The 23,471-nt window shown below is 56.4% G+C and overlaps 1 protein-coding gene across 2 annotated transcripts in view; it reads left to right on the forward strand.

Annotated features, from left to right (window-relative positions):
* The window catches only part of MUC4 (mucin 4, cell surface associated), a 47,196-nt gene that overhangs the window by 11,574 nt on the left and 12,151 nt on the right, over positions 1 to 23,471 (forward strand). For both annotated transcript variants that reach the window (XM_074406124.1, XM_074406125.1), the window contains exons 2-16: positions 3,389 to 11,125; positions 11,775 to 11,927; positions 13,015 to 13,148; positions 14,105 to 14,269; positions 15,010 to 15,165; positions 16,202 to 16,332; positions 17,881 to 17,969; positions 19,212 to 19,391; positions 19,540 to 19,668; positions 20,371 to 20,490; positions 20,828 to 21,036; positions 21,497 to 21,587; positions 21,814 to 21,981; positions 22,345 to 22,446; positions 22,866 to 23,099. In XM_074406124.1, coding sequence (XP_074262225.1) covers positions 3,389 to 11,125; positions 11,775 to 11,927; positions 13,015 to 13,148; positions 14,105 to 14,269; positions 15,010 to 15,165; positions 16,202 to 16,332; positions 17,881 to 17,969; positions 19,212 to 19,391; positions 19,540 to 19,668; positions 20,371 to 20,490; positions 20,828 to 21,036; positions 21,497 to 21,587; positions 21,814 to 21,981; positions 22,345 to 22,446; positions 22,866 to 23,099 — 9,798 coding nt within the window. The remainder of the gene's footprint in view (positions 1 to 3,388; positions 11,126 to 11,774; positions 11,928 to 13,014; positions 13,149 to 14,104; positions 14,270 to 15,009; positions 15,166 to 16,201; positions 16,333 to 17,880; positions 17,970 to 19,211; positions 19,392 to 19,539; positions 19,669 to 20,370; positions 20,491 to 20,827; positions 21,037 to 21,496; positions 21,588 to 21,813; positions 21,982 to 22,344; positions 22,447 to 22,865; positions 23,100 to 23,471) is intronic.

Below are 23,471 nucleotides of genomic sequence, written 5' to 3' on the forward strand. Positions count from 1 at the left end.
ATCTCTGAGGCTGCTGACCTTTGGATGAGGTTTTTGTGGGGCTTTTTTTGTCGATGCTGTTGTCATTGCTTTCTGTTTGTTTTTCTTTCAGTAGTCAGGTCCCTCTCCTGTAGGGCTGCTGCAGTTTGCGGGGGTTCGCTCTCCTGCCTCTGACGATGTCACTTGAGGAGGCTGGAAAACAGTAAAATGGGTGCTTCCTCCTTCCTCTGGGATCTCTGACCTTGAGGGGCACTGAGCTGATGCCAGTAGAAACACTCCTGTATAGGGTGTCTGACAACTCCTGTTGGGGGCTGTCACCCAGTTGAGTAGCACGGGAAGCAGGACCCGTTTAACCAGGCGCTTTGGCTGTGCCTTGGTGGAGGGGGTGTGCTGTGCTGGAGCCCACCCATCTGGGCTGCCCAGATTCCCTAGAGGTAGCAGGAGGAAAGACTAATCTGCTGGTCCACGGAGACTGTGACTGTCTTTTTTTTTTTTTTTTTTTTTTTTTTTTGAGACAAAGTTTCGCTCTTGTTGCCTAGGCTGGAGTGCTGGAGGGCACTGGCGTGATCTTGGCTCACAGCAACCTCCGCCTCCCAGGTTCAAGTGATTCTCCTGCCTCGGCCTCCCGAGTAGCTGGGCATGTGCCACTATGCCCAGCTAAATTTTTGTAAGTTTAGTAGAGACAGGGTTTCTCCAAGTTGGTCAGGCTGGTCTTGAACTCCTGACCTCAGGTGATCTGCCCGCTTCGACCTCTCAAAGTGCTGGAATTACAGGCGTGAGCTACCGCACCAGCGAGACTGTCTTATTCTTTATTGCAGAATCTTTTCTTCAAGCTTTCCTCCAGGCAACTCTCTAAACCACTGACCTGGAGCAGGTTTTATTGACCAGACCTGACCCTGGGGCTCATGTAGCAGCCATGTTAACTGGCCACCCTGATGCAGGCTGTGCCATGAGTCTGAATGTTTCCTTCCCTGCAGGTACTATTTCATCTCCACGGCAGGGACACTGCCTTCATCTTTTTGTACCTCTCAGGGCTGTTTTAAGGAGAGAAGTATTTGGCAACTTGAGCAAGAAAGAGTGGCCACTTCAAATCACATCAAATATATGAAAACTCAATTTTATTTCTAAATTCCTTGAAAACAGATTGATGGCACCTTTTCATTTGAAAAGGACATCCACGTTACAGGATTTTAAAAACAACTAATTTATGTCATTGACAGATTTACTTTTGAGGTCCTGAAGCTGTACAACACAGCCCTCCACCAGAGGGCTGGTAACTCTGCAGACCTGACTTTGTCGCCCAGGCTGGAGTGCAGTAGTGCGAACTCAGCTCACTGCATCCTCCACCTCCTGGGCTCAAGCCATCCTCCCACCTCGGCCTCCCTAGTAGCTGGGACCACAGGCACGAACCACTGTTGTATATTTTTTTGGAAGAGATGGGGTTTCATCACGTTGTCTAGGCTAGTCTCAAACTCTGGGACTCAGGCGGCCCACCCACCTCAGCCTCCAAAAGTGCTGAGATTACAGGAATAAGCCACCATACCCAGTCAGCTCTGTCATTTTTTAATAAACATTTTACTGTTTGTGGACAAACTTCACAAAAAGCTAAAAGTTTTTGTGGAAAAACTTCAATATGAACTGCCCAATCTAAAGTAAAATATAAAATGAAACTAGATTGTTATCCATGAATCTCTGTTGTGCCTATCTCCTTATCAATGTGCCTAGACTCTTGTTCAGACCATCTGGCAAAAGGGCCACCTTCTGACTTTCACAGGCCCTACACACTTACGTCTTCCTGGGCCCCTCCCTCTGTAAAAGAAAAACATTAAAAATTATGCTATGACTGCAAAGACTAACAATCAAGGCTGAATTCATTATTACTCAGATTTTTTTTCTTGTAATTGTAAAAGAAATTACATGAAAACATTTTCTGGGCTCTAACGAGTACCGGGGGTCACTATCCCTGTGGCCTCTGGGACTTGCCACTCCATCAGCCCTGCTGGCCATGACAAAGCGGGGCACCCTGAGAAGCTGCTCCCCAATGCTTGTCCTGAGCTCAGCCACCATCCTCCCCACGTGATTTTGAAAGCAGAACAGAATTCACTCACTTCAGTTAAAAAGAAAAAGGGATGCAGGAAGAAGTTCTGCATTGTAAGTAGAGGGAACCAGCAAGCAGCAAAGAGCCCCGCAAAGACCATCCACAGGGAAACCAAAATGCAAGACAAATAATTACATGTGTGAACGTAAGGCAGGGACTCTTCTGCCCCACCTCCCCCACCAAAAATAACATTATTCCAGAGGAGAGGGAGTGTCACTTTCACTTGAGTCTTCATCAATTCTCTTCCATAATTGGGCATGCGCTCCCCATTACTTTACGCAGAATGAACAAACGTGCTTGAGCAAATGCCAACAGGACATGGATTCAGGCAGGCAGCACGTGCACATACACAAGCTCACAGCTCTTCCTTCTCTCTGTCCTGCTGGGGCAGCAACGTTCCTGGGCTTTTCAGGTGGGAAAGAGAGAGAGAGGAGGGGGAAAAGGAGAATCACAAGTAAAAAACTTGAGAGGATGGGATTAGGAGATGGGTTGAGAAGAAAAACTTACAGGAGTGAGCACAGGACTAAGGAGAAGAAAAGATGGCAATGAAAAAGGAATCGGGCTACTCATCCGCTGGGCAGTGTTTGGAAAATATGTGTATAGGACATAAGGGTAATTTCATTTTTTTAAATGCATGATATGTGTGTATTTTAGTTAAACATTTTTGTGAGACTGAAACACGTGAATCTTGGCTTTTAAGCTTCATAAGGAGAAAGTACAAGGTGCACTCAATCAGTAATTCCATTATAGTTCTTCCAGAATAGGCTGGGAATGGTGGTTCATGCCTCTAATCCCGGAACCTTGGGAGGCTGAGGCGGGAGGATTCCTTGAGCCCTGGAGTTCAAGACCAACCTGGGCAACATAGCAAGACCTCATCTCTACAAAAGAGGATTAGCTGCGCATGATGGCACATGCTTGTGGTCCTAGCTACTTGGGAGGCTGAGTTGTGAGGACTGCTTGAGTCCTATAGGTCAAGGCTGCAGTGAGCCCTGAGCACACCACTGCACTTCAGCCTGGGTGGCAGAGCAAGACCCTATCTCAAAAAACAAAACAAAACAAAATCTTTGGAGGCAAACATCATGGAGGCAAAATATTGGCATATGTTATTTATTGCAATATTCACTATCAGTAGGTGCCTGCATATGCAGGCAAAATTCTTAGCTATGGTTAAATAAATAAATGTTTACATTCATCATTTTGTCACCTGGTGACACGGAGTGCTCTGGGTAAAAAATAGTTGTATAATAAAACCTTCAATTTCACTGAGCTTAAACTCTCATCTCATGAAGTTTTTCCGTCTTCTATTCAAAGGAACGACAGAACTGCTTCCCTCATCCTTTTCAAGTAGACATAGTTCTACAAAGAGCAATCCTTACGAGACATCTCCTTCAGGTGAAGCAACCACCTCACCCCATTCCAGTGTGAGAAGCACATTCTTGATGACATCACGGGTGCCACAAGTGACAACGTCCACAGACTCCACTCCAGGAACCACAGAGGAAACATCAACACCTGGAAGGGAAAACACGGCCCTCATCCCCTCAGCAGGCTCAGTAACAGCTACGCTAGCGGGACAATCAACAGCAACTTCTTTGAGAACCTCTAATCAGGAAATATCAGCTTCATCTCAGAACCACCAGACTCATGGCATGGAGACCAGCAGAGAAGCTCAAACCACCACCCTCACACAGATGTCCACATCACCTCTTTCATCTCCCCCAAGTGTACACAATGTGACAGCAGCTGTTTCTCAGGAGACAGCACCTCCAGGTGAAATAACCTCCTCATCCCCTGCCAGTGTCACCAACACGCCCGTGATGACACCAGAGGTGACAAGCTTCACAGACTCCACTCTTGGAAACATAGGGGAGACATCAACACCTGTTACTGAAAGTCTCAGGCCAGTCACTTCAGCAGTCTCAGTAACAGGTGAGTCAGAAGGACAATCGGCAGAAACTTCCTCAAGGTCTTCTATCCAGGGCACAACAGCTTTTTCTCAGAACCAGCAGAATCAGAGCACAGAGACCACCAGAGAGTCTCAAACCAGTACCCTCACACAGATGATTACATCAACTCTTTCCTCCTCCCCACGAGTACACAGTGTGACAGGGACTGTTGCTCAGGAGACATCCCCTCCAGCTGAAAAAACCACCTCATCTCTTTTCAGTGTCAGCAACACACCCATGATATCAAAGACTAGGATAATGACAACCTTTACAGAGTCCACTTTTAATAACACCGAGGAGACATCAACACCTGGAACTGTAAGTTCTACCCCAGTCCCCTCAGCAGCCTCAATAACAGCTGAGCCAGAAGGACAATCCACAGCAACTGCTTCAAGGACCTCTACTCTGGACACATCATCATTTTCTCAGAACCACCAGACTCAGAGCATGGAGACCACCAGAGACGCTCAAACCAGCACCCTCTCACAGAGAACTACATCAACTCCTTCCTTTTCCCCAAGTGTACTGAATGTGACAGACACTGTTTCTCAGGAGACATCCCCTCCAGATGAAAAGACCACGTCATTCCCCTTCAGTGGCAGCAACACACCCATATTGACATCAAAGATTATAACAATGACAACCTTTGCAGAGTCCACTTTTCATAATACTGAGGAGACAACACCTGTTACTGAAGGTTTTAGGCCAGTCACTTCAGCAGTCTCAATAAAAGGTGAGCCAGAAGGACAATCACCAGAAAATTCCTCAAGATCCACTATCCAGGGCACAACGGCTTTTTCTCAGAACCACCAGACTCAGAGCACGGAGACCACCAGAGAATCTCTAACCACCACCCTCACACAGATGCCCCCATCCACTCCGTTTTACTCCCCAAGAGAACATAATGCGACAGGGACTGTTTCTCAGGAGACATCTACTCCAGCAGAAACAACAACCTCATCACCCTCCAGTTTCAGCAACACGCCCGTGATGACATCAAAGCATGTAACAATGACAACCTCCACAGACTCCACCCTCGGAAACACAGGGGAGACATCAGCACCGCTTCCTGGGAGTTTTATGCCAGCCACCTCAGTAGTCTCAATAACAGCTGAGCCAGAAGGACAATCATCAGCAACTTCCTTAAGGACCTCTGCTCAGGACACATCAGCTTTTTCTCAGAACCACCAGTCTCAGAGCACGGAGACCACCAGAGACGCTCAAGCCAGCACCCTCTCACAGAGAACTATGCCAACTCTTTCCTCTTCCCCAAGTGTACTGAATGTGACAGACACTGTTCCTCAGGAGACATCCCCTCCGGAGGAAGTGACCACCTCATTCCCCTCTAGCGTCAGCAACACACTCATAATGAAATCAAAGACTGTCACAGTGACAACCCTTACAGAGTCCACTTGTAATATCACTGAGGAGACATCGGCCCCTGGAACTAGAAGTCCTACCCCAGTCCCTTCAGCAGCCTCCATAACGGCTGAGCCAGAAGGACAATCAGCAGCGGCTTCCTCGAGGACCTCTATCTGGGACACGTCAGCTTCTTCTCAGAACTACCAGACTCAGAGCACAGAGACCACCAGGGAATCTCAAACTAGCATCCTCACACAGATGATCACATCAGCTCCTTCCTTCTCCCCAAGTGCACACAATGTGACAGGGACTGTTTCTCAGGACACATCTCCTCCAGGTGAAACAGCTACCTCATCCCTCTCTAGCGTCACCAACATACCCATGATGATATCAAAGACTATAACAATGACAACCTTCACAAACTCCACTCTTGGAAACACAGCAGAGACATCAACACCGCTTCCCGAAACTCTTACGCCAGTCACCTCAGCATCCTCAATAACAGCTGAGCCAGGACAGTCACTAACAACTTCCTCAAGGACCTTTCACCAGGACACAACAGCTTTTTCTCAGAACCACCAGAATCAAAACATGGAGACCACCAGAGATGCTCCAACCAGCACCCTCCCGCAGAGAACCACACCGACTCCTTCCTCCTCCACAAGTGTATCTAATGTGGCAGGAACTGTTGCTGAGGAGACATCCCTGTCAGGTGAAAAAACCACCTCGTCTTCCTCCAGTGTCAGCAACACATCCATGATGACATCAAAGGCTATGACAATGACAACCTTTACAGAGGCCACTCCTAAAAACACTGAGGAGATAGCAACACCTGGAACTAAAAGTCCTACCCCAGTCCCCTCAGCAGCCTCAGTAACAGCTGAGCCAGAAGGACAATCACCAGCAACTTCCTCCAGGATCTCTGCCTCGGACACTACAGATTTTTCTCAGAACCCTCAGAGTCAGAGCATGGAGACCACCATAGCATCTGATACCGACACCCTCACACAGAAGCCTACGTTAAGTCTTTCCTCCTCCCCAGGTGTACTGGATGTGACAGAGACTGGGTCTTGGGAGACATCCCCTCCAGATGAAATGGCCACCTCATCCCCAGACAGTGTCAGCAACACACTCATGATGACATCAACAATGCCATCCTCCACAGAGTCTACTCTTAAAAGCACAGAGGAGATATCAACACCTGGAACTAAACTTCCTTCTCTAATCATCTCAGCAGCCTCCATAACAGCTGAGCCAGAAGGGCAATCACCAGCGACTGCCTCAACGTTCTCCACCCGGGACCCAGCAGCTTTTTCTCAGAACCACCAGACTCAGAGCATGGAGTCCACCAGAGAATCTCAAACCAGTGCCCTCACACAGAGAACCACATCAACTCTTTCCCCTTCCCCAAGGGTACTCAATGTGACAGAGAGTGTTTCTTGGGAGACATCCCCTCCAGATGAAATGGCCACCTCATCCCCATACAGTGTCACCAACACGCCCATGATGACATCCAAGACCATAACAATGACAACCTCCACAGACTCCACTCTTGGAAACCCAGAGGAGACGTCAACACCTGGAACTAAAAGTCCTGCCCCAGTCACCTCAGCGGCCTCAATAACAGCTGAACCAGAAGGACAATCAATAGCAAGTTCGTCCAAGGCCTCTACTCAGGACATACCAGCGTTTTCTCAGAATCATCAGACTCAGAGCATGGACACCACCAGAGAATCTCAAACCACGACCGTCACAGGAGTGGTGACATCAGCTCCTTTAACCTCACCACGTAGACACACTCCGACAGGAAGCTTCTCTCAGGAGACAGCCCATCCAGATGAAATGGCCACCGCCTCCCTCTCTAGTTTCAGCAACACGCCAATGATGGCATCCAAAGTTGTAAGGAGGACAACCTCCACACGCTCCACTCTTGAAAACACAGGGGAGGCATCCGCACCCGTTACAGGAAGTCTCATGCCAGTCACCTCAGTAGCCTCAATGACAGCTGAACCAGAAGGAGAATCACCTGCAACTTTCTCAGGGACTTCTACTCAGCACACGGCAGCTTTTCCTCAGAACCAGCAGACTCACGGCATGGGGACCACCGGAGTATCTCAAATCAACACCCTCACGCTGGTTGCATCGACTGTTTTATCCTCGCCAAGTGGACTCAATCTGAGTGGAACAGTTTCTCAGGAGACCCTCCCTTCTGGCGGAACAACCACCTCGTCCCCTTCCAGTGACAGCAGCACATTCCCGGCAGCGTCGGAGGTGTCCGGAACGCCAGCCTCCACAGAGTCCACTCTTGGAAACACAGAGGAGACATCACTATCCGTAAGTGGATCCATCTCTGCCATCACTTCTAAAGTTTCGACCGTATGGTGGTCAGACGCACTGTCAACGGCACTGTCCCCCACGTCTTTACCTCCAGAACTATCCACAGCTCTCCACACCCACCTGAGTGAAGGTGCAGAGACCACAGGACGGCCTCACGAGAGCAGCTCAGTCTCTCCAAGCGCGTCTCAGGAGACGTTTACTCCACGTGAAGCAACATGGACTTCTTCACTCTCCAGTGAAGGCAGCACGACTTGGTTACCAAAAGAGCTGCCCTCAACACCACCAAGTGCTGCCACTGTGCTTGTCACAGGAAGTCCAGCTACGTGGACAGCTGGCACTATTCCAAGAGTCCCTTCTGAGGTCTCAACAACAGGGGAACCAGGACAGCCCGCCACACGCCCCTCCCATAGCACAACTCTCCCAGAAACGACAGGGGCAGGTGCCCAGACACAATGGACACAAGAAACAGGGACCACTGGAGAGGTTCGTGTCCACAGCCCAAGATACGGTGTGACCCAGATGACAGAGGCAGCCACATCCCCATCTTCCTCACCTATGCTGGATGGACACACACAACAAATTACGATGGCACCATCGACGTATCGTTCAACAATACACCCCGTAAGCACCTCTCCTCAGAGATCATCGGCTGTTTCCCAGAGTGGTCACACTCCAGCCTCGAAGACCACACGGGAATCCCAAACCACGAGGTCCATCTCCCCCGTGACTGACGGCTTCCAGACAGCCACCACCCCAGCTTCTTCCTTCACAGCCAGCCAACACCCGCCCTCAGAAATGGCTCCTCAGGACGCATCCACCATAAGTGCAGCAACAACCTTCACCCCAGCGCCCACCAGGGACGGTCACACAACCCAGGCCCGAACCACAGCACTGCAGGCGGCACCCAGCAGCCCCGACGCCACCCTGGGGCCCTCAGGAAGGACATCGCCTTCCATCACAGGGGCCATTCCTCCGGCCACCTCTGTGGTGTCAACACCAGTGGGCGCAGAGGGACGGTGGACAGCAGCCTCTGCCAGCGCATCACCCAACACAGCGCCAGCTATGACCCAAACCCACCAGGCTCGGGGCACAGAGGCCTCTGGAGGAACACAGACCAGCCAACCAGCCTCCTCAGGGTCAGGCACCATCGCGGCTGGCTCGGCCACCCCTTCCTCATCCAGGACGAGTGGCACAACACCTTCAGGAAGCCACGGAATGTCCACCTCAGGCGAGACCACGTGGTTCTCACCAAGACCGTCCAGGGACACTCACACCCCCCAGTCAACAAGTGGATTGCCGTCCCCCTCAGCCAGTCATGGTGTCACCCCAGAAAGCACGGGAACGGGGTCCCCCTCAGCCAGTCCTGACGCCACCCCGGCAAGCACGGGAACGGGGTCCCCCTCGGCCAGTCCTGACGTCACCCCGGCAAGCACGGGAACGGGGTCCCCCTCGGCCAGTCCTGATGCCGCCCCGGCAAGCACGGGAACGGGGTCCCCCTCGGCCAGTCCTGACGCCACCCCGGCAAGCACGGGAACGGGGTCCCCCTCATCCAGTCCTGACGCCACCCCGGCAAGCACGGGAACGGGGTGCCCCTCGGCCAGTCCTGACGCCACCCCGGCAAGCACGGGAACGGGGTCCCCCTCGGCCAGTCCTGACGCCACCCCGGCAAGCACGGGAACGGGGTCCCCCTCGGCCAGTCCTGACGCCACCCCGGCAAGCACGGGAACGGGGTCCCCCTCGGCCAGTCCTGACGTCACCCCGGCAAGCACGGGAACGGGGTCCCCCTCGGCCAGTCCTGACGTCACCCCGGCAAGCACGGGAACGGGGTCCCCCTCGGCCAGTCCTGACGCCACCCCGACAAGCACGGGAACGGGGTCCCCCTCGGCCAGTCCTGACGCCACCCCGACAAGCACGGGAACGGGGTCCCCCTCGGCCAGTCCTGACGCCACCCCAGAAAGCATGGGAACGGGGTCCCCCTCGGCCATTCCTGATGCCACCCCAGAAAGCATGGGAACGGGGTCTCCCTCGGCCATTCCTGATGCCACCCCAGAAAGCATGGGAACGGGGTCTCCCTCAGCCAGTCCTGACGCCACCCCAGAAAGCATGGGAATGGGGTCCCCCTCAGCCAGTCCTGACGCCACCCCAGAAAGCATGGGAATGGGGTCCCCCTCAGCCAGTCCTGATGCCACCTCAGAAAGCATGGGAACGGGGTCCCCCTCAGCCAGTCCTGATGCCACCCCAGAAAGCATGGGAATGGGGTCCCCCTCAGCCAGTCATGACACCACCCCGGCAAGCACAGGAACGGGGTCCCCCTCAGCCAGTCCTGATGCCACCCCAGAAAGCATGGGAACGGGGTCCCCCTCAGCCAGTCCTGATGCCACCCCGGCAAGCACGGGAATGGGGTCACCCTCAGCCAGTCATGACGCCACCCCAGGAAGTGGGGGAACGGGGTCCACCATGGTCCCCTTTTCTCCCACCCTCTCTCCGGTCCCCACCGCAGGGAGACCCCCAGGAGAGGCCAGCCTCACCTCTCCCAGCCCAGTCTCCTGGGCGGTGCAGACTCGGGGGACAGGAGACGGCCGCGGTTCCCCGGCGACCCCCGGCTCCTCCACGCCCACAGCCGTGCCTCCACGGTTCGCATTCAGTGGGCAGACATCGCCACAGCCCGAGGCCCGCACTGGGTCCCCTTCATGGTCCCGCAGAACCCTCAGCACGGCCCTCGTGGGCGACAGCCGCGGCCCGTGGACAGCAGGACCAGCCCAGTCCCCTGAGGCCAGTCCTAGCACCCTGCGCGATGTCACCCCTCCTGCTCCCTCCACAGTGGTCTCCAGCAGGGAGGGCCTTGCGGCCACCAGCCGGAGCTGGGTCATCCGTGAGACTGCAGGGGTGGCAGTCCTGACCCCGGTCCACGCCGGCCACGGCGCCCTGACCATGGCCACGTGGGCGCCTGCCTTGTCGGGGGGCGTCTCAGGCATGCCCAGCCCTGAGCACCCTCCAGCCACTCAAGGGGGGGCCCCCGCGACCAATCCCACCGCCAGATCCACGCATAGGAGCTCCACACGTGATTACAGTGACGCAGCACGTGCCACGCCGACTCCGTCAGTGTCCCCAGTCCAGACCACTCCAGAAGCTTCCTCGGCATCTCAGCACCCTGAGAGCGCAGATCCCACTCCACCGCCATCCGGAGACGTGGCCCCCTCCAGTCACACAAGCCCAGCTCGGACCACACCGGGTTTCTCTCCCTCCGGCAGCCACTCCTCATTCTCTCCAGCAGCCCCTGGCCCTGCTGCCACGCCCAGCTCCGCCACCCGGTTCACAGGCCACGCCACCCCGCTTCCTGTGACCAGCACCTCCTCGGCATCCACAGTGTCCTCGGGGCCAGCTCTGATGACGGAAACACCTGGTAGCTGCCCCCTTCCTTGCCTTGGTCTCTCCCAGTGACCCCCTGGGTTCAGGGGAAGGCACCAAGGAGTCTCAGCCTTGAGAGCATTGGTGAATTACCTGGTGGGGCTGAGTTAGGTCCCACAGAGGAGGCAGCCATGGGTGTGGTGGGCGACAGGCCACCCTCCTCCCTGCCCCCATAGAAAAGTGCTTGTGTCACAGGCCAGGCGTGGTGGCTCATGCCTGTAATCCCAGCACTTTGGGAGGCCAAGGTGGGTGGATCACGAGGTCAGGAGTTCAAGACCAGCCTGGCCAACATGGTGAAACCCTGTCTTCACTAAAGACTCAAAAAATTAGCTGGGCGTGGTGGCTCACACCTGTAATCCCAGCTACTCAGGAGGCTGAGGCAGGAGATTTGCTTGAACCCAGAAGGCAGAGGGTACAGTGAGTGGAGATTGCACCATTGCACTCCAGCCTGGGTGACAGGGCAAGACTCCACCTCGAAGAAAGAAAAACCTCTTACGTGGAGAGTGGTTTGGATATGACCAGTAGGTAGATAGACAAGGAGGTTTCTAGCTCTCTCTTCCAGCTCCTGATTTCTTTGAATCTCTCTGACTCTGCTGTTCTCTGACTGTAAGAACCACCCCTGTCTTCTCTGTTCACATGTCCAGGAATGACGACACCCTCCCTTAAGACAGACAGTGGGAGGAACACAGCCGCATCACTGCCCCCAACAACCTCCCGAACCATCACCTCCGCCATTCCCAACACTTCCACAGACACCCGATCCACAGCTGCCCCCGTCCCCATCCCATCTGGGAAAGGTGAGTCATGCCGTGGAGGTGTGCCCCATGCCTTTTGAGGGGTGACATAACTAAAGGTTCCTTCTCAGCCTGCTGGCCCATGGTCTCTGCTCTCTTGGGTGGGAAGGGCCTTTCCCGAGGACAGGGAGACTGCATCAGAGTCGCTGTGTAGGCGGGCTTTGTGCATGGAGCTGGAGACAGAGAAATGAGCCCAGTGCCATTCAGCAAGGGACAGATCACTATCTGGTAGAGGCAGTTAGAGGATTAGTCCTGGGATATAAGCACACACAATGGAAAATGCCTCAGGGACGTGGACCAGGGGCCGGGAGGAGGGTGGGAACAGCTGGAACAAAGGTGTGAAAGGTATGGCAGTGAAAAGTACTCCCTGCCCTGCATGGGGAGGGGAGCCCCGAGCCTTTGGGGTTGCTGAAGATGAGAAGAAGAGGAGCCAAGTGCGGCTGGCATGCGGGAATCCTGTGGGTCAGGAGAGCCAGGGAGGACTCGGTTAGATTTGCATTTTACAAACCGCACCCATGGCTGGACTGGTCAGATTGACGGGGAGTGAGGAGGCCAGGAAAGCCTGCCGGATTCCAAGCAGGACCAGGGGAGGGCCCCAAGGAGTCAGCAGCTGTGAGAATCGTTTGGGACAAGGTTTCTCAAACGGGAGCCTAAGGGCCTCTAGGGCGGTCTAGGCTAAATTGGAGGGGTCTTCAAGTTTCTCTGGAGAAATGCCATCTTAGGAAACAAGTGTCACTTCCTGAAAAGGACATGCAGTTGCTCAGCTTCCCTGGGTTGGGCTTTTGTCTTTTAACCCTGAAAAGGATCGGGACTGCTGTAAGAGACTGAGAATCGTTGCTGGCATTCTGACAGCAGGACCCGTTTTTCTCCAGGCTGGGGAAGGATACCAGGCACAGTGTAGGGAGCAAAATGACGCGTTCAACGCGGGTGGAGAGGGAGCAAGAACCCTTGACGGCTGGCAGGGCCTCTGGGGCACCGGGGAACAGAGGGCAGGTGCAGGGCAGCCTGGGGGGAGTCTCTGGGATCCCTTCCAGCCCTAAAGAAGGCCCAGGCCCACCTGGACTTCCTGCTCTTCTTTGTCCTGGCCCAGGAGTTTCCCTCCTCCCCTACGGGTCGGGCGCTGGGGACCTGGAGTTCGTCAGGAGGACTGTGGACTTCGCCTCCCCGCTCTTCAAGCCCCTGACTGGCTTTCCCCTCGGCTCCTCTCTCCGGGATTCCCTCTACGTGAGTTTGCCACTGCCACCGCGCAGCCTGAGCTCCCTGGGCCCGCTTCTCTCTCCAGCTTCACGATGGAACCCAGGAACTGGCAGTGGAAGCAGCCCTGGCTGGGCCCCTGGTTCAGTTCACCTCCTCCAGCCGAGCAGCCGGGAGCCGGGAGCCAGGCGAAGGCTGCCCGCCCATGTGCCCTGCCCCCAGCTCGCCGCTCCTTCTGCGGGGCCTTCTTCTAAGCAAAAAACCTGCACTTGGGAAACTTGAATTCCTGTCGTCCCCATGTTCTGTGATTAGTCTCTGGCCCCTGGGTCCCTGTCTCCTGGAGCAGAGTTGGAAGGGCAGTCCTGGCTCCTTCACCTCTGAGAGGAGTGAATACACCATCAGAGGGTGACTCAGCGATGGAGAGAGGGCTGCACCCCCACCAAGGGATGAGTCATAGAGAGAGCTCTCCACCCCCTGAGCAAAGGAGACAGAGTTCTCTACCCCTTGAGAGATGGAGAGACATCTCCACCCTCTGAGTGATGGAGAGAGAAAGAGATCTCCACCCTCTGAGCGATGGCGAGAGACATCTCCACCCCCTGAGCAGTGGAGAGAGGTCTCCACCCCATGAGTGATGGAGAGAGGTTTCTACCCCCTGAGAGATGGGGAGGGGGTCTCCACCCTCGAGCATCACCTGATGTGTCACAAGCTTCAGGATGAGGCCCAGAGGACTGGCCAAGAGAGGTGTGCCTGTGAGGGGCTGGTCCACACCAGGGGTCTGCACTGAAACAGGACCAAGCCCATCACCTGAGGACCCAAGGGACGACCCATTCGGAAAGGTCTCTCCCGAAGTCAGGACATAGGACATGACTTCAGGGGTTGTTATAGTCCCTAACGCTCTACCCAGAGAGGCCCCTGGGGGTCGGCTTCTGAGGACGTTTCCTTCCCACCTCCCTCCCTGAATGCTCTCACAAAACCCTTGTGCTCAGTTCACAGACAACGGCCAGATCATCTTCCCAGAGTCAGACTACCAGATTTTCTCCTACCCAAACCCGCTCCCAACAGGCTTCACAGGCTGGGACCCTGTGGCCCTGGTGGCCCCGTTCTGGGATGATGCTGATTTCTCCAATGGTCAGGGGACCATATTTTACCGGGTGAGCCTTTCAAAGCCTGGCAGTCAGGATCCCCCAGCAGCTGGCAGGGGAGGCAAAGAGCTGTGTGGAAGGCATTGCCAGAGTTACTGCTGCCACAGCCAGGGCCCCTGCAGGCAGAGGACTGAGGCTTAAATATGGGTGTGGAAGGAGGCAGGCAAGGGATATTAAGCTGATTCTGGAATACCCCAACCCAATCATGAGAAGACCTGCAGCTGTCAGGGGTGGGGGCTAACAGTGCAACACTTGATTGTAAAATAAGGCTGTAGGTGTCGACCCTAACAGGAGGGGGTCCGGCAGGGCCCCTCCTGTGCTCCTGGACTGGGTTAATAACGCCAATCAGAGGAAGCCTGTGAGGAGGGCTGCTGCAGCAGTGTGGACAGGGCAGTGCAGAGACTCCGAGGTGGAGAGAACCGCGCCTGTCCTCAGGCAGCTCAGATTAGGCACGGGAGGCAGAGGAGGGCCCGAGTGGCTGTGCCCTCTGAGACAGTTTGAGCTCAAGTGCAGAGGTCTTGGACGTCGTGGCTAGGACCCTGCACCCCGCACCCCGCAGGCCTTCCTGCAGCCCAGGTTTGAATTGAACTTTGCTTCAGAAAAGCTGATGGTAAAAACGCAGGCCTGGGACAGGGGAGGGAAGGCCACGTGGGTGGGCTAAAGTGGGCAGGATCCCCAGGCCGAAGGCAGGAGCCCATGGTGGGAGTGGGACCCTCGCTGGCTTGTTCTCATCCACTCTCCTTTCCCAGGAATACGAGACGCTGTACGGTGAACACAACCCGCTAGTCCTGCAGACCGAGTCTTGGATTAGAAAGATCACAAGCAACGGGGACTATGAGGCCAGGTGGACCCTAAAGGTCACGTGGGTCGGCGCCCATGCCTATCCTGCCCAGTGGAGCCTCGGGGTGAGTGGGCCCATGGACAGCTCCCTGGGAGCCATCTGGGACTCAGACAGCCTCCAATCCTAGGCAGGGGCTACTCTTCCAAGGCCCGCTCCTGCTCCAGGAAAGATTGCTAGTCATAGCAAGCCCGCCCCACCCGCCCACTGCACCGCTGTTGGCTGAGCACTTGGCCCTTTGCCTATTTGCCTCCCAGCAAACCAGGTGTTATTAGGTTGAAACATAGCAAGTGGCATTTCTGTAAGTCAAAAATGTCTGGCTATCGGCAGTTTCATGTGGCTCCATCTGGTATTATTATCCACATTTTAGGGATGAGGCAGATGGTGGTTAGAGAGATTAGTAACTTGCTCAGTCACGAAGCCGGCAAATGGCTATGCCAGGCCTGGAGTGGAGGCTCTTCTGACTCCAGCCTCTGGCTCTTAAGCACAAGGCCATTCAACTTTGACATGGGGCTCATGGCGCCCTCTCCTCTGTCCTCCCTCTCAGGACCCCGCTCTTGTAGTCACAAAGTTCTTCCTCATGCCTGGTCTAAAGTCACTCATTTCTTCACTCAACAAAAGTTCACTGGTCACCTCCTGTGGACAAGGCGTGTGCCTTCAGCAAACCCCAGTGTCACCTGATTCAGTCATCCACGCTGTTCAGGTGGAGGGGACAATTTGGGCCATGTCCTTAAATATCTCCCAGGGAGCTGATTAAGTCCCCTCTCGAGCTCTCTGGTATCTTGGCTCAGCTCTCAGGTGCTGGTACCTTTCCCTTACAAACACTTATCTAACTGAATTACAACCCAGAACCCTTTATCTCCCCTCCTGGAAGACAGTCACAAAAAGGCAAATACACGGTGGTAAGTGCTTTCATACCAGGCGGAAGCTGCCCGAACTGACCTGAAACTTGCCAGCCTTTTGGGGCCCATGCCTTTGCTGTGGGCAGACCAGAACAGGTGATGTGCACGTCAAAGCAGGGCTGTGGGATGGGTGGGAGGACGGAAGAGAGGAGACCCCCGCTCACTCACGGGCACCCTGTGTTTGCTTCCACCCACCCCCAGACCAACACCTACCAGGCTGTCCTCTCCACGGACGGGAGCAGGTCCTATGCCCTGTTTCTCTACCAGAGCGGTGGGATGCAGTGGGACGCGGCCCGGCAGGCAGGCAGCCCGGTGCTCACGGGCTTCTCCAGGTAGGATGTCAGGAGGGTGCCGAGGGGTCTCACTGCACACACACTCCCTCCCGGCTGATGCTTCCGACTCACACGGGCGCCAGCTCCCACTGGGGCCGGGCATCTGGCTGCTTCACATGAAAAGATCACCCATTTGTCCACACTCCCTTTCCCATCCCAGTCCTCGTCGTTGTAATAATTCCCAGAGCTCTGGCTGCCCTGATTTCCACTGACTTCAGCCTGCCTCTCTTCTCCACTATCACGATCACGGCATCCAAGGCTGACTGCACTCACACTTCATGCACATTGTTGCGTTTGATTATCATGGCCACCCGCGAGGCAGATCCTGTGTATTATCCCCACTCTATGGATCGGGCCACGGAGATACAGGTAGACCAGCAATTTGCCTCAAGTCCCAGGGCTGGGAAGGGGCAACGTAGAGGTTCGAACCCAGACATCTGAGGCTAGAATCTGCCCTCCTGAGAATTACTCACGAACCCAGGGGGCACCCGAAAGCTTAAGTGAAGCCGGAGGTGAAGGGAGAGAAGAGGCAGGGGCTGTGGGTGGTTGAAATGAGGATTCCCCTGTCGCGTGGAGGAGGCTCTTTCCGCCGTGACAGCGCCCCGCTTCTGTTCCCAGAAGCTGGTGTGTGGCAATCAGTGCGAGGGTCACATGTCTCTTGTTCTTGATAATTGCACACGGTCTTCCCTTACGTCAGGTGTGTTCAGGTTACCCCTTTAATCACACTGCTTTCGCTAGTTTTTTGGTGTGCTATGAAGGAGTAAGGACTGGAAGTACCCAACTACCTAGCAATGTCACACGGTCCAAGTGCGCCCGAGGGAGGTGCCACGCAGGGGGGCATCATCCCGCTGCGTCAGGGAGGAGGAAAAGCCCAGGCACCTGGAGTGCAGCTGCAGGCGGCCGCTCCAGGCTTTCCTCCTTCCCGAGCCGTGCTCAGACCCCACACCTGCAGACGGTGATGGAGATGGTGGTGGTGCTGGCAGCACCTGTTGTATTGAGGCCCCACTCAGTTCTGAGCAACTCGCAGGTGTTACTGCATTTAATCCTCACAATACTGCAAGGTAGGTGCTACTGTAATCCCTTTACACAGATGTGAAAACTAAGACTCAGAGAGGGTCAGTAACTTGCCCGTGGTCACCAGGCTAGCTGAATCCGTCACTGTCTAACTCCAGAGACTGGCTCTTAGCATCACAATACACTATCCCTACAGACTGTCCCTCTCCAATCTCTCTGTTTAAGGGAAACAAGCAGAACGGAGGCCTGAACTCTGCTGTTTCCACACTCATGACCAAGCTGACCTGCCACTTCCTTGCAGCTAGCTATCAGATGTGGCATCGGTTAGAGCCTCCCAACTCTGCCCATCCCTCTTGTCTCCTCTCCTGCTCAGTGCTGGGACTCAACGATGGGGGTCAGATGACCAGCTGCCCCACCGACTGCCTAGCCGGTTGACCAGCTGCTGACTGGCTAGCAGAGTGAATGGCTGCCTTGCAACCGAGAGGCAGGAGCCTATGTCTGGCAGAGGCCTGAGCGTCTTTCCTTTGCCTGCAGCGGAGATGGCTCTTTCGAAAATAGCCCACTGATGTTCCAGCCAGTGTGGGAGAAGTATCGCCCTGACAGGCTCCTGAATTCCAACTTAGGTAAAAGTGCCACCTTACCACACCTGAGCTGGTCTCGAGGCCTCGTTTGTCCTCCAGCCCAGATGCCATCGCAGTCCTAGGGGGCAGCTCCCTGGTATCACCACCATCTTGAAGGGCATCCCCCACACAGTCCAACCTCCTAGAAGTCTAAGTGGGACATGGCACTGCCCAGGGAGCAGCTGGCACCTTCTGCACCCCTGGATGCAGCACAGTCTCAGAGGGGGCTGCATCTCCTCCCTCGGATGTACCAACCCAAGGGGGCTCTCAGGGGGGCCCAGCTCCTGGAAGTGAGGGCAGGGTCTTGTGGGAGGTGGGATATAAATGGGTAGAATGGACAATACTCCCAAGTGTCCTGTCCAGAGCTGGAATGAGAACCGAGGGGAGATCCCTTAAAATCTACTGCTGGGCAAGGTGGCTCATGCCTGTAATCCCAGCACTTTGGGAGGTTGAGGTGGCAGATCACTTGAGGTCAGGAGTTCGAGACCAGCCTGGGCAACAGGGTGAAACCCTGTCTCTACTAAAAACACAAAAATTAGCCAGGTGTTGTGGTGCACACCTGTAATCCCAGCTACTCAGGAAGTTGAGGCAGGAGAATCGTTTGAACCTGGGAGGGGGAGGTTGCAGTGAGCCGAGATCTCATTACTGCACTCCAGGCTGGGTGGGTGACAGAGCAGGACTCTATCGCAAAAAGAAGATCTACCAAGGAGAGTCCAGAGGTCTGAGGTTCATTATCGTCATTTACTGAGCACCTGCCGTGTGGTAGACACTGTGCTAACAGCCAGAAACATTTTTAAAAGGAAAAAGACCAACTATGTCTGCTCTCAAAGAGCTTTCATGCAGGTAAAAAGACAGGTGTCAGGAGGCAAAGGATGGCGCCTTCTCCATGACTCAGTGTCACGTCCAGAGGCCACAATGGGAAAGAAATCAGTTTTCAAAATGGGATAGGACAAAGGACATTTTAGCCCTAGGAACCAGCCACGTGAATGGTGACGTGTAAATCCAGTTCTATTTGTTCCGTGGCAACCACTTTGGTAATCAGAAACAGACACTAAGTCAGTGGTGGGCGTTGGGAGGAATCGTTGCCCATCTGAATTGGGTCCCATCCCTTGAAGGTGTCCAAAGAGGTGAGAAGTGGCACAGGGGGTGCATTCGTGAGTTTTGGTTGACCCTAAAGCTAAGACAGGGCCTGCAGCCCCAAGCCCTGGGATAAGCCCTTTTTTCCTCCCCATCCCCCAACCCCAGGCCTCCGAGGGCTGCAGTTCTACAGGCTACACAGGGAAGAAAGGCCCAACTACCGTCTCATGTGCCTGCAATGGTTGCGGAGCCAGCCTCAGCGGCCCAGCTGGGGCTGGAACCAGGTCTCCTGCCCTTGTTCCTGGCAGCAGGGACGATGGGACTTACGATTCCGACCCGTCAGCATAGGTGACACCTTCTTCCCGTCCCCCACAAGCCCACCCACCATCCTCTCTGCTCATGCCCTCAGCCTCTCCCCAGAAACAGCCCCCTGCCTGTTCCCGGCCCACCCCCGGCAGCCCCGGCCTGGGGCTGAGCGCGGCTGGACTTGTTTCAGGTCGGTGGGCCCCCGGCAGCAGGCAGCTCTGCAGCTTCACCTCCTGGCGAGGGGGCGTGTGCTGTAGCTACGGGCCCTGGGGAGAGCTTCTTGAAGGCTGGCATGTGCAGAGTCCTCAGCAGTTCGGTGGTGAGTCCACACAGCTCTCAACCCCACCTTCCCAGCCAAGCAGGGACCCTCAGGGTGAAGCCTCTGTCCTCATTCCTTCCCAGGCCCTTCCCCATCTGGGCCTCCATTTCCTGATCTTGTAAAGTGAGGAAGATTCCAACATCCCCACCAGCTAACATTTGGGGATGAAGGAGCTGAGTGCCTCTTCCCCATCTCCACCTGGCCCTGTAGCCCCAGGCCAGAGTGGAGGCAGCTTTCCAGGCAAGAAGAGAGCGCCTAGCCTGACCCCATCCCTGTCGACCCAGATGAGCAGGCTGTTTGGGGGAAGACTGAGTCAGCTCCCGCAGAGACCCTCCAACAGCTGGAGAACACAGGGACCGGGGGTCACGGTGGTCTGTGTCCTCTCGTTCTCTCCCCCGTCCCACGGCAGTTTCCACAGTTCCCGGACTGTCAGCCACACCCTCGCCACTCCCGGTATTTCTTGGCTCTCCACCCTCAAGAAAGGAGATTTGCTTAGCTCCTACCATGTGCTCTGCTGCACAGTCCCCTAGTGCCTGCCAAAGAGACAGCACCCTGTCCGCCGTGCAAGGGCTATGAGAAGGGCCGTGCTGGATTCCAAGGCCATGCTCTTGCCAGTAACACGTCCCGCCCTGCCACGCTCTCCAGCTGGGATCTCCAGGTCCTCGGCCTCCCGGCCTCCCGACTCACTGCTCTTCTCCGCAGCCCAGGAACTGGAGCCGCAGAGCTGGTGCTGCCGCTGGAATGACAAGCCGTACCTCTGTGCCCTGTACCAGCAGAGGCGGCCCCGAGTAGGCTGCGCTGCGCACAGGCCCCCGCGGCCCGGTGAGGGTCAGGTCCAGGCTCAGGCAGAGCATCTGGGGAGGGGAGCTTCTGGGCCTCCGGGACGACGTCTGGAGGAGGAGTAGGGGCAGAGCTGTGGCCACAAGGGAAGACGGAGAGGCTGCCAGTGATGGGGCTGATGGCAAATGGAGGCCCTTTGTACCTGGTGCTGGGGAAGGAGTGAGAAGGGGGGCACGAAGGGGCCTTGAGGGGAGGATTCTATGAGAACATCTCCCCAGCTGGAGCCCACCTGGACAAGTGCCCTAGCCAACTGCAGCAGGGAATCTCAGCCCGACCCATGGTGTGTCATGCTGATGTGCTACCTCTTTTTTCCTTCCAGCCTGGATGTTCGGGGACCCCCACATCACCACCTTGGACGGTGTGAATTACACCTTCAATGGACTGGGGGACTTCCTGCTGGTCCAGGCCCAGGACGGGAACTCCTCCTTCCAGCTGCAGGGCCGCACCGCCCAGACGGGCTCAGCCCAGGCCACCAACTTCATCGCCTTTGCCGCTCAGTACCGCTCCAGCAGCCTGGAACCCGTCACGGTGCGTGAGGGAGCCTGGGACCTCCTGCATCTCACCACAGGCACCTTCAGCCGGATACTGAGGCCCAGGAGAAGGAAGAGGAGAAAGAAGGGGAAGCCGGGCAGGACGGAGGGAGGTCACGTTCCACCCTCGCAGCTGTCCCGGAGTAAATCCTGGGGATGGCGGGATGAGGGCTCTGGCGCCACGGTCTCCCAGCTGTTTGGTTTCAAAGAAACTACTTGGTTTCTTCTAGTAGGAATGGGGATAATAACATTACCTGCCTCGCAGGCTGCTGTGGGAGTTGAAGGAGATCATCTGAAAACTGTGCCTGGCACAGAGCCTGGCCCTGCAGAGCACGCGGTGGGCGTTGGTGGGCACCACCTCCGGCCGAGCCTCCAGCACCTTCCTCCCAGCCCCTCTGCTTCCCTGGGCATCTGCTGCACCTGCGGGTCGGGCTCAGATCCCCTCCCGTCCCCTGCAGGTTCAGTGGCTCCTTGAGCCTCACGACAGAATCCGTGTTCTGCTTGATAACCGGAATGTGACATTTGAACCTGACCACGAAGACGATGGAGGTAGGGCGGGAGTGGGGCTGGAACGGAGCAGCGAGCCGTGCGGGGAGCCGTGGCCGACAGCCTTTCCCGGGAACGGGCTCTGAGCTCCGGCCTCCCTTCCCCGCCTCCAGTGCGGGGCCCTCCCTGTGTCAGCTCCGGCGAGGCAGGTGGTGGAGCCCGGCTGGCAGGTGTCTGTCGGGTCCGCGGGTGGATCTGGCTTCCTCTTGGCTGCCTCCCTGTGTTCCAGGCCCGGAGACGTTCAGCGCCCCCGGAGTCCTCCTGAGCCGCAGCGGCCCCGGGGTCTCGGCCAGCTTCGATGGCTCTGCCGCGGTCTCAGTGACCGCGCTCTCCGGCGTCCTCCACGCGGCCGCCAGCCTCCCGCCGGGGTACCGGGGCCGCACCGCGGGCCTCCTGGGTGAGGCGGCTCAGACCGGCCCCGCGCGCTCGGCTTCCCTGTCCCCGCCTCCCGCAGCACCGAGCGGGCCTTGGGGGGGACTCCTCCCGCCTCCGCGGAGGCTCCTTCCTGCCCCCATCCCGCCCTAAGGGAGCCTCAGGGGTGCGCCCCGGCGAGGCGGGGTGGGGGTTCCTGCGTCCTCCTCCTTCCTCCCTGCCCCCTACGTCCCTCCCGTCCCCGGCATCTGCCCGCATTCCCTGCAGACCCAGCAGGTGCAGAGGCAGAGGCCGCCGGTCCCTGGCCGCTCCTCCCTGCGTCCCCCGATGCTCCAGGAAGGGGACAGCCGCGAGCCCAGCGTGGCCGACCTCCCACTCTGTCCCTCAGGGATCTGGAATAACAACCCGGAGGACGACTTCAGGATGCCCAATGGCTCCACCATTCCCCCAAGCAGCTCTGAGGCCATGCTTTTCCACTATGGAATGACCTGTGAGTCTGGGCAGAGTCCTGGGGCAGGTGGGGCAGATGGGGCAGGTGGGGCAGGTGGGGCAGGTGGGGCAGGTGGGGCAGGTGGGGCAGGCCAGGCTGAGGGGAGCTGGCATGTTCCTGTCATCTCCCTGGGGCCTGTAGGAAGCAGACCGTCTTTCGCAAGGTCTGAGGAATCTGTGCTACCCAGGCCTGTCCCCTCCACGGCCAACCCACCTGCGCCTCTCCACCTGGAGGAGGGAAGGGCGGCTGGAGGGGCCTCTCCCGTTGCAGCAGGCGTTTCCAGACTCAAGCTGGAAGCCGCTCTGGGCCTGCACTCCCACAGCCGCAAGCCACGTAAAGCGAGGGGTAGGGGTGGACACGGACAAAATGAGGCTGAGTGCCACACCTGATACCCGACCGTCGAGCCCTGTGTGTTACAGGGAAGATCAACGGGACAGGCCTCCTGGGCAAGAGGAATGACCAGCTGCCCTCCAACTTCACCCCTGCTTTCTACGACCAGCTGCAAACAAACAGCTCCTGGGATGAAGACTTGATCTCCAGCTGCAGCGGAGACAGATCCTGCATCTACGACGCCCTTGCCACGCGCAACGCAAGCATCGGACTTCACACGCTGGCGCTCCGTAACACCTACGAGCGGGTGAACGCCACCCTCAGTAAGTGGCCCGAGGCCCCAGGAGGCCTCTTCAGAGCCGGGAGCCGATGAGGAGCAGCCTTCCCTGACCCTGCATGACCCTGCGCATCTGCATTCACCAAGCAGATTCTTCCTCTGCTCAAATCCTCCAGTGACTTCCCGGCTCTCTCCATCCTTACGGTGGCCTTAGGCCTGTTCAGTCTGGTCCCGCCGCTTCCCAGAGATCTTCTCCTCCTGCTACACCCCTTCCCAGCTCCCTCCACTCCAGCCCCGAGGGCTCCTCTGTGTTCTTCAGACACACCGGACTTCAGACATGCTGCTCTCTCACCTGGACAGTCACATGCTTGCCCCCTCCCACCTCCTTTACGCCAATGTCCCCTCCCCAGCAAGGCCT

The sequence above is a fragment of the Saimiri boliviensis genome, chromosome 9, assembly GCF_048565385.1.
Source record: "Saimiri boliviensis isolate mSaiBol1 chromosome 9, mSaiBol1.pri, whole genome shotgun sequence".
NCBI classification, from domain to species: domain Eukaryota; kingdom Metazoa; phylum Chordata; class Mammalia; order Primates; family Cebidae; genus Saimiri; species Saimiri boliviensis.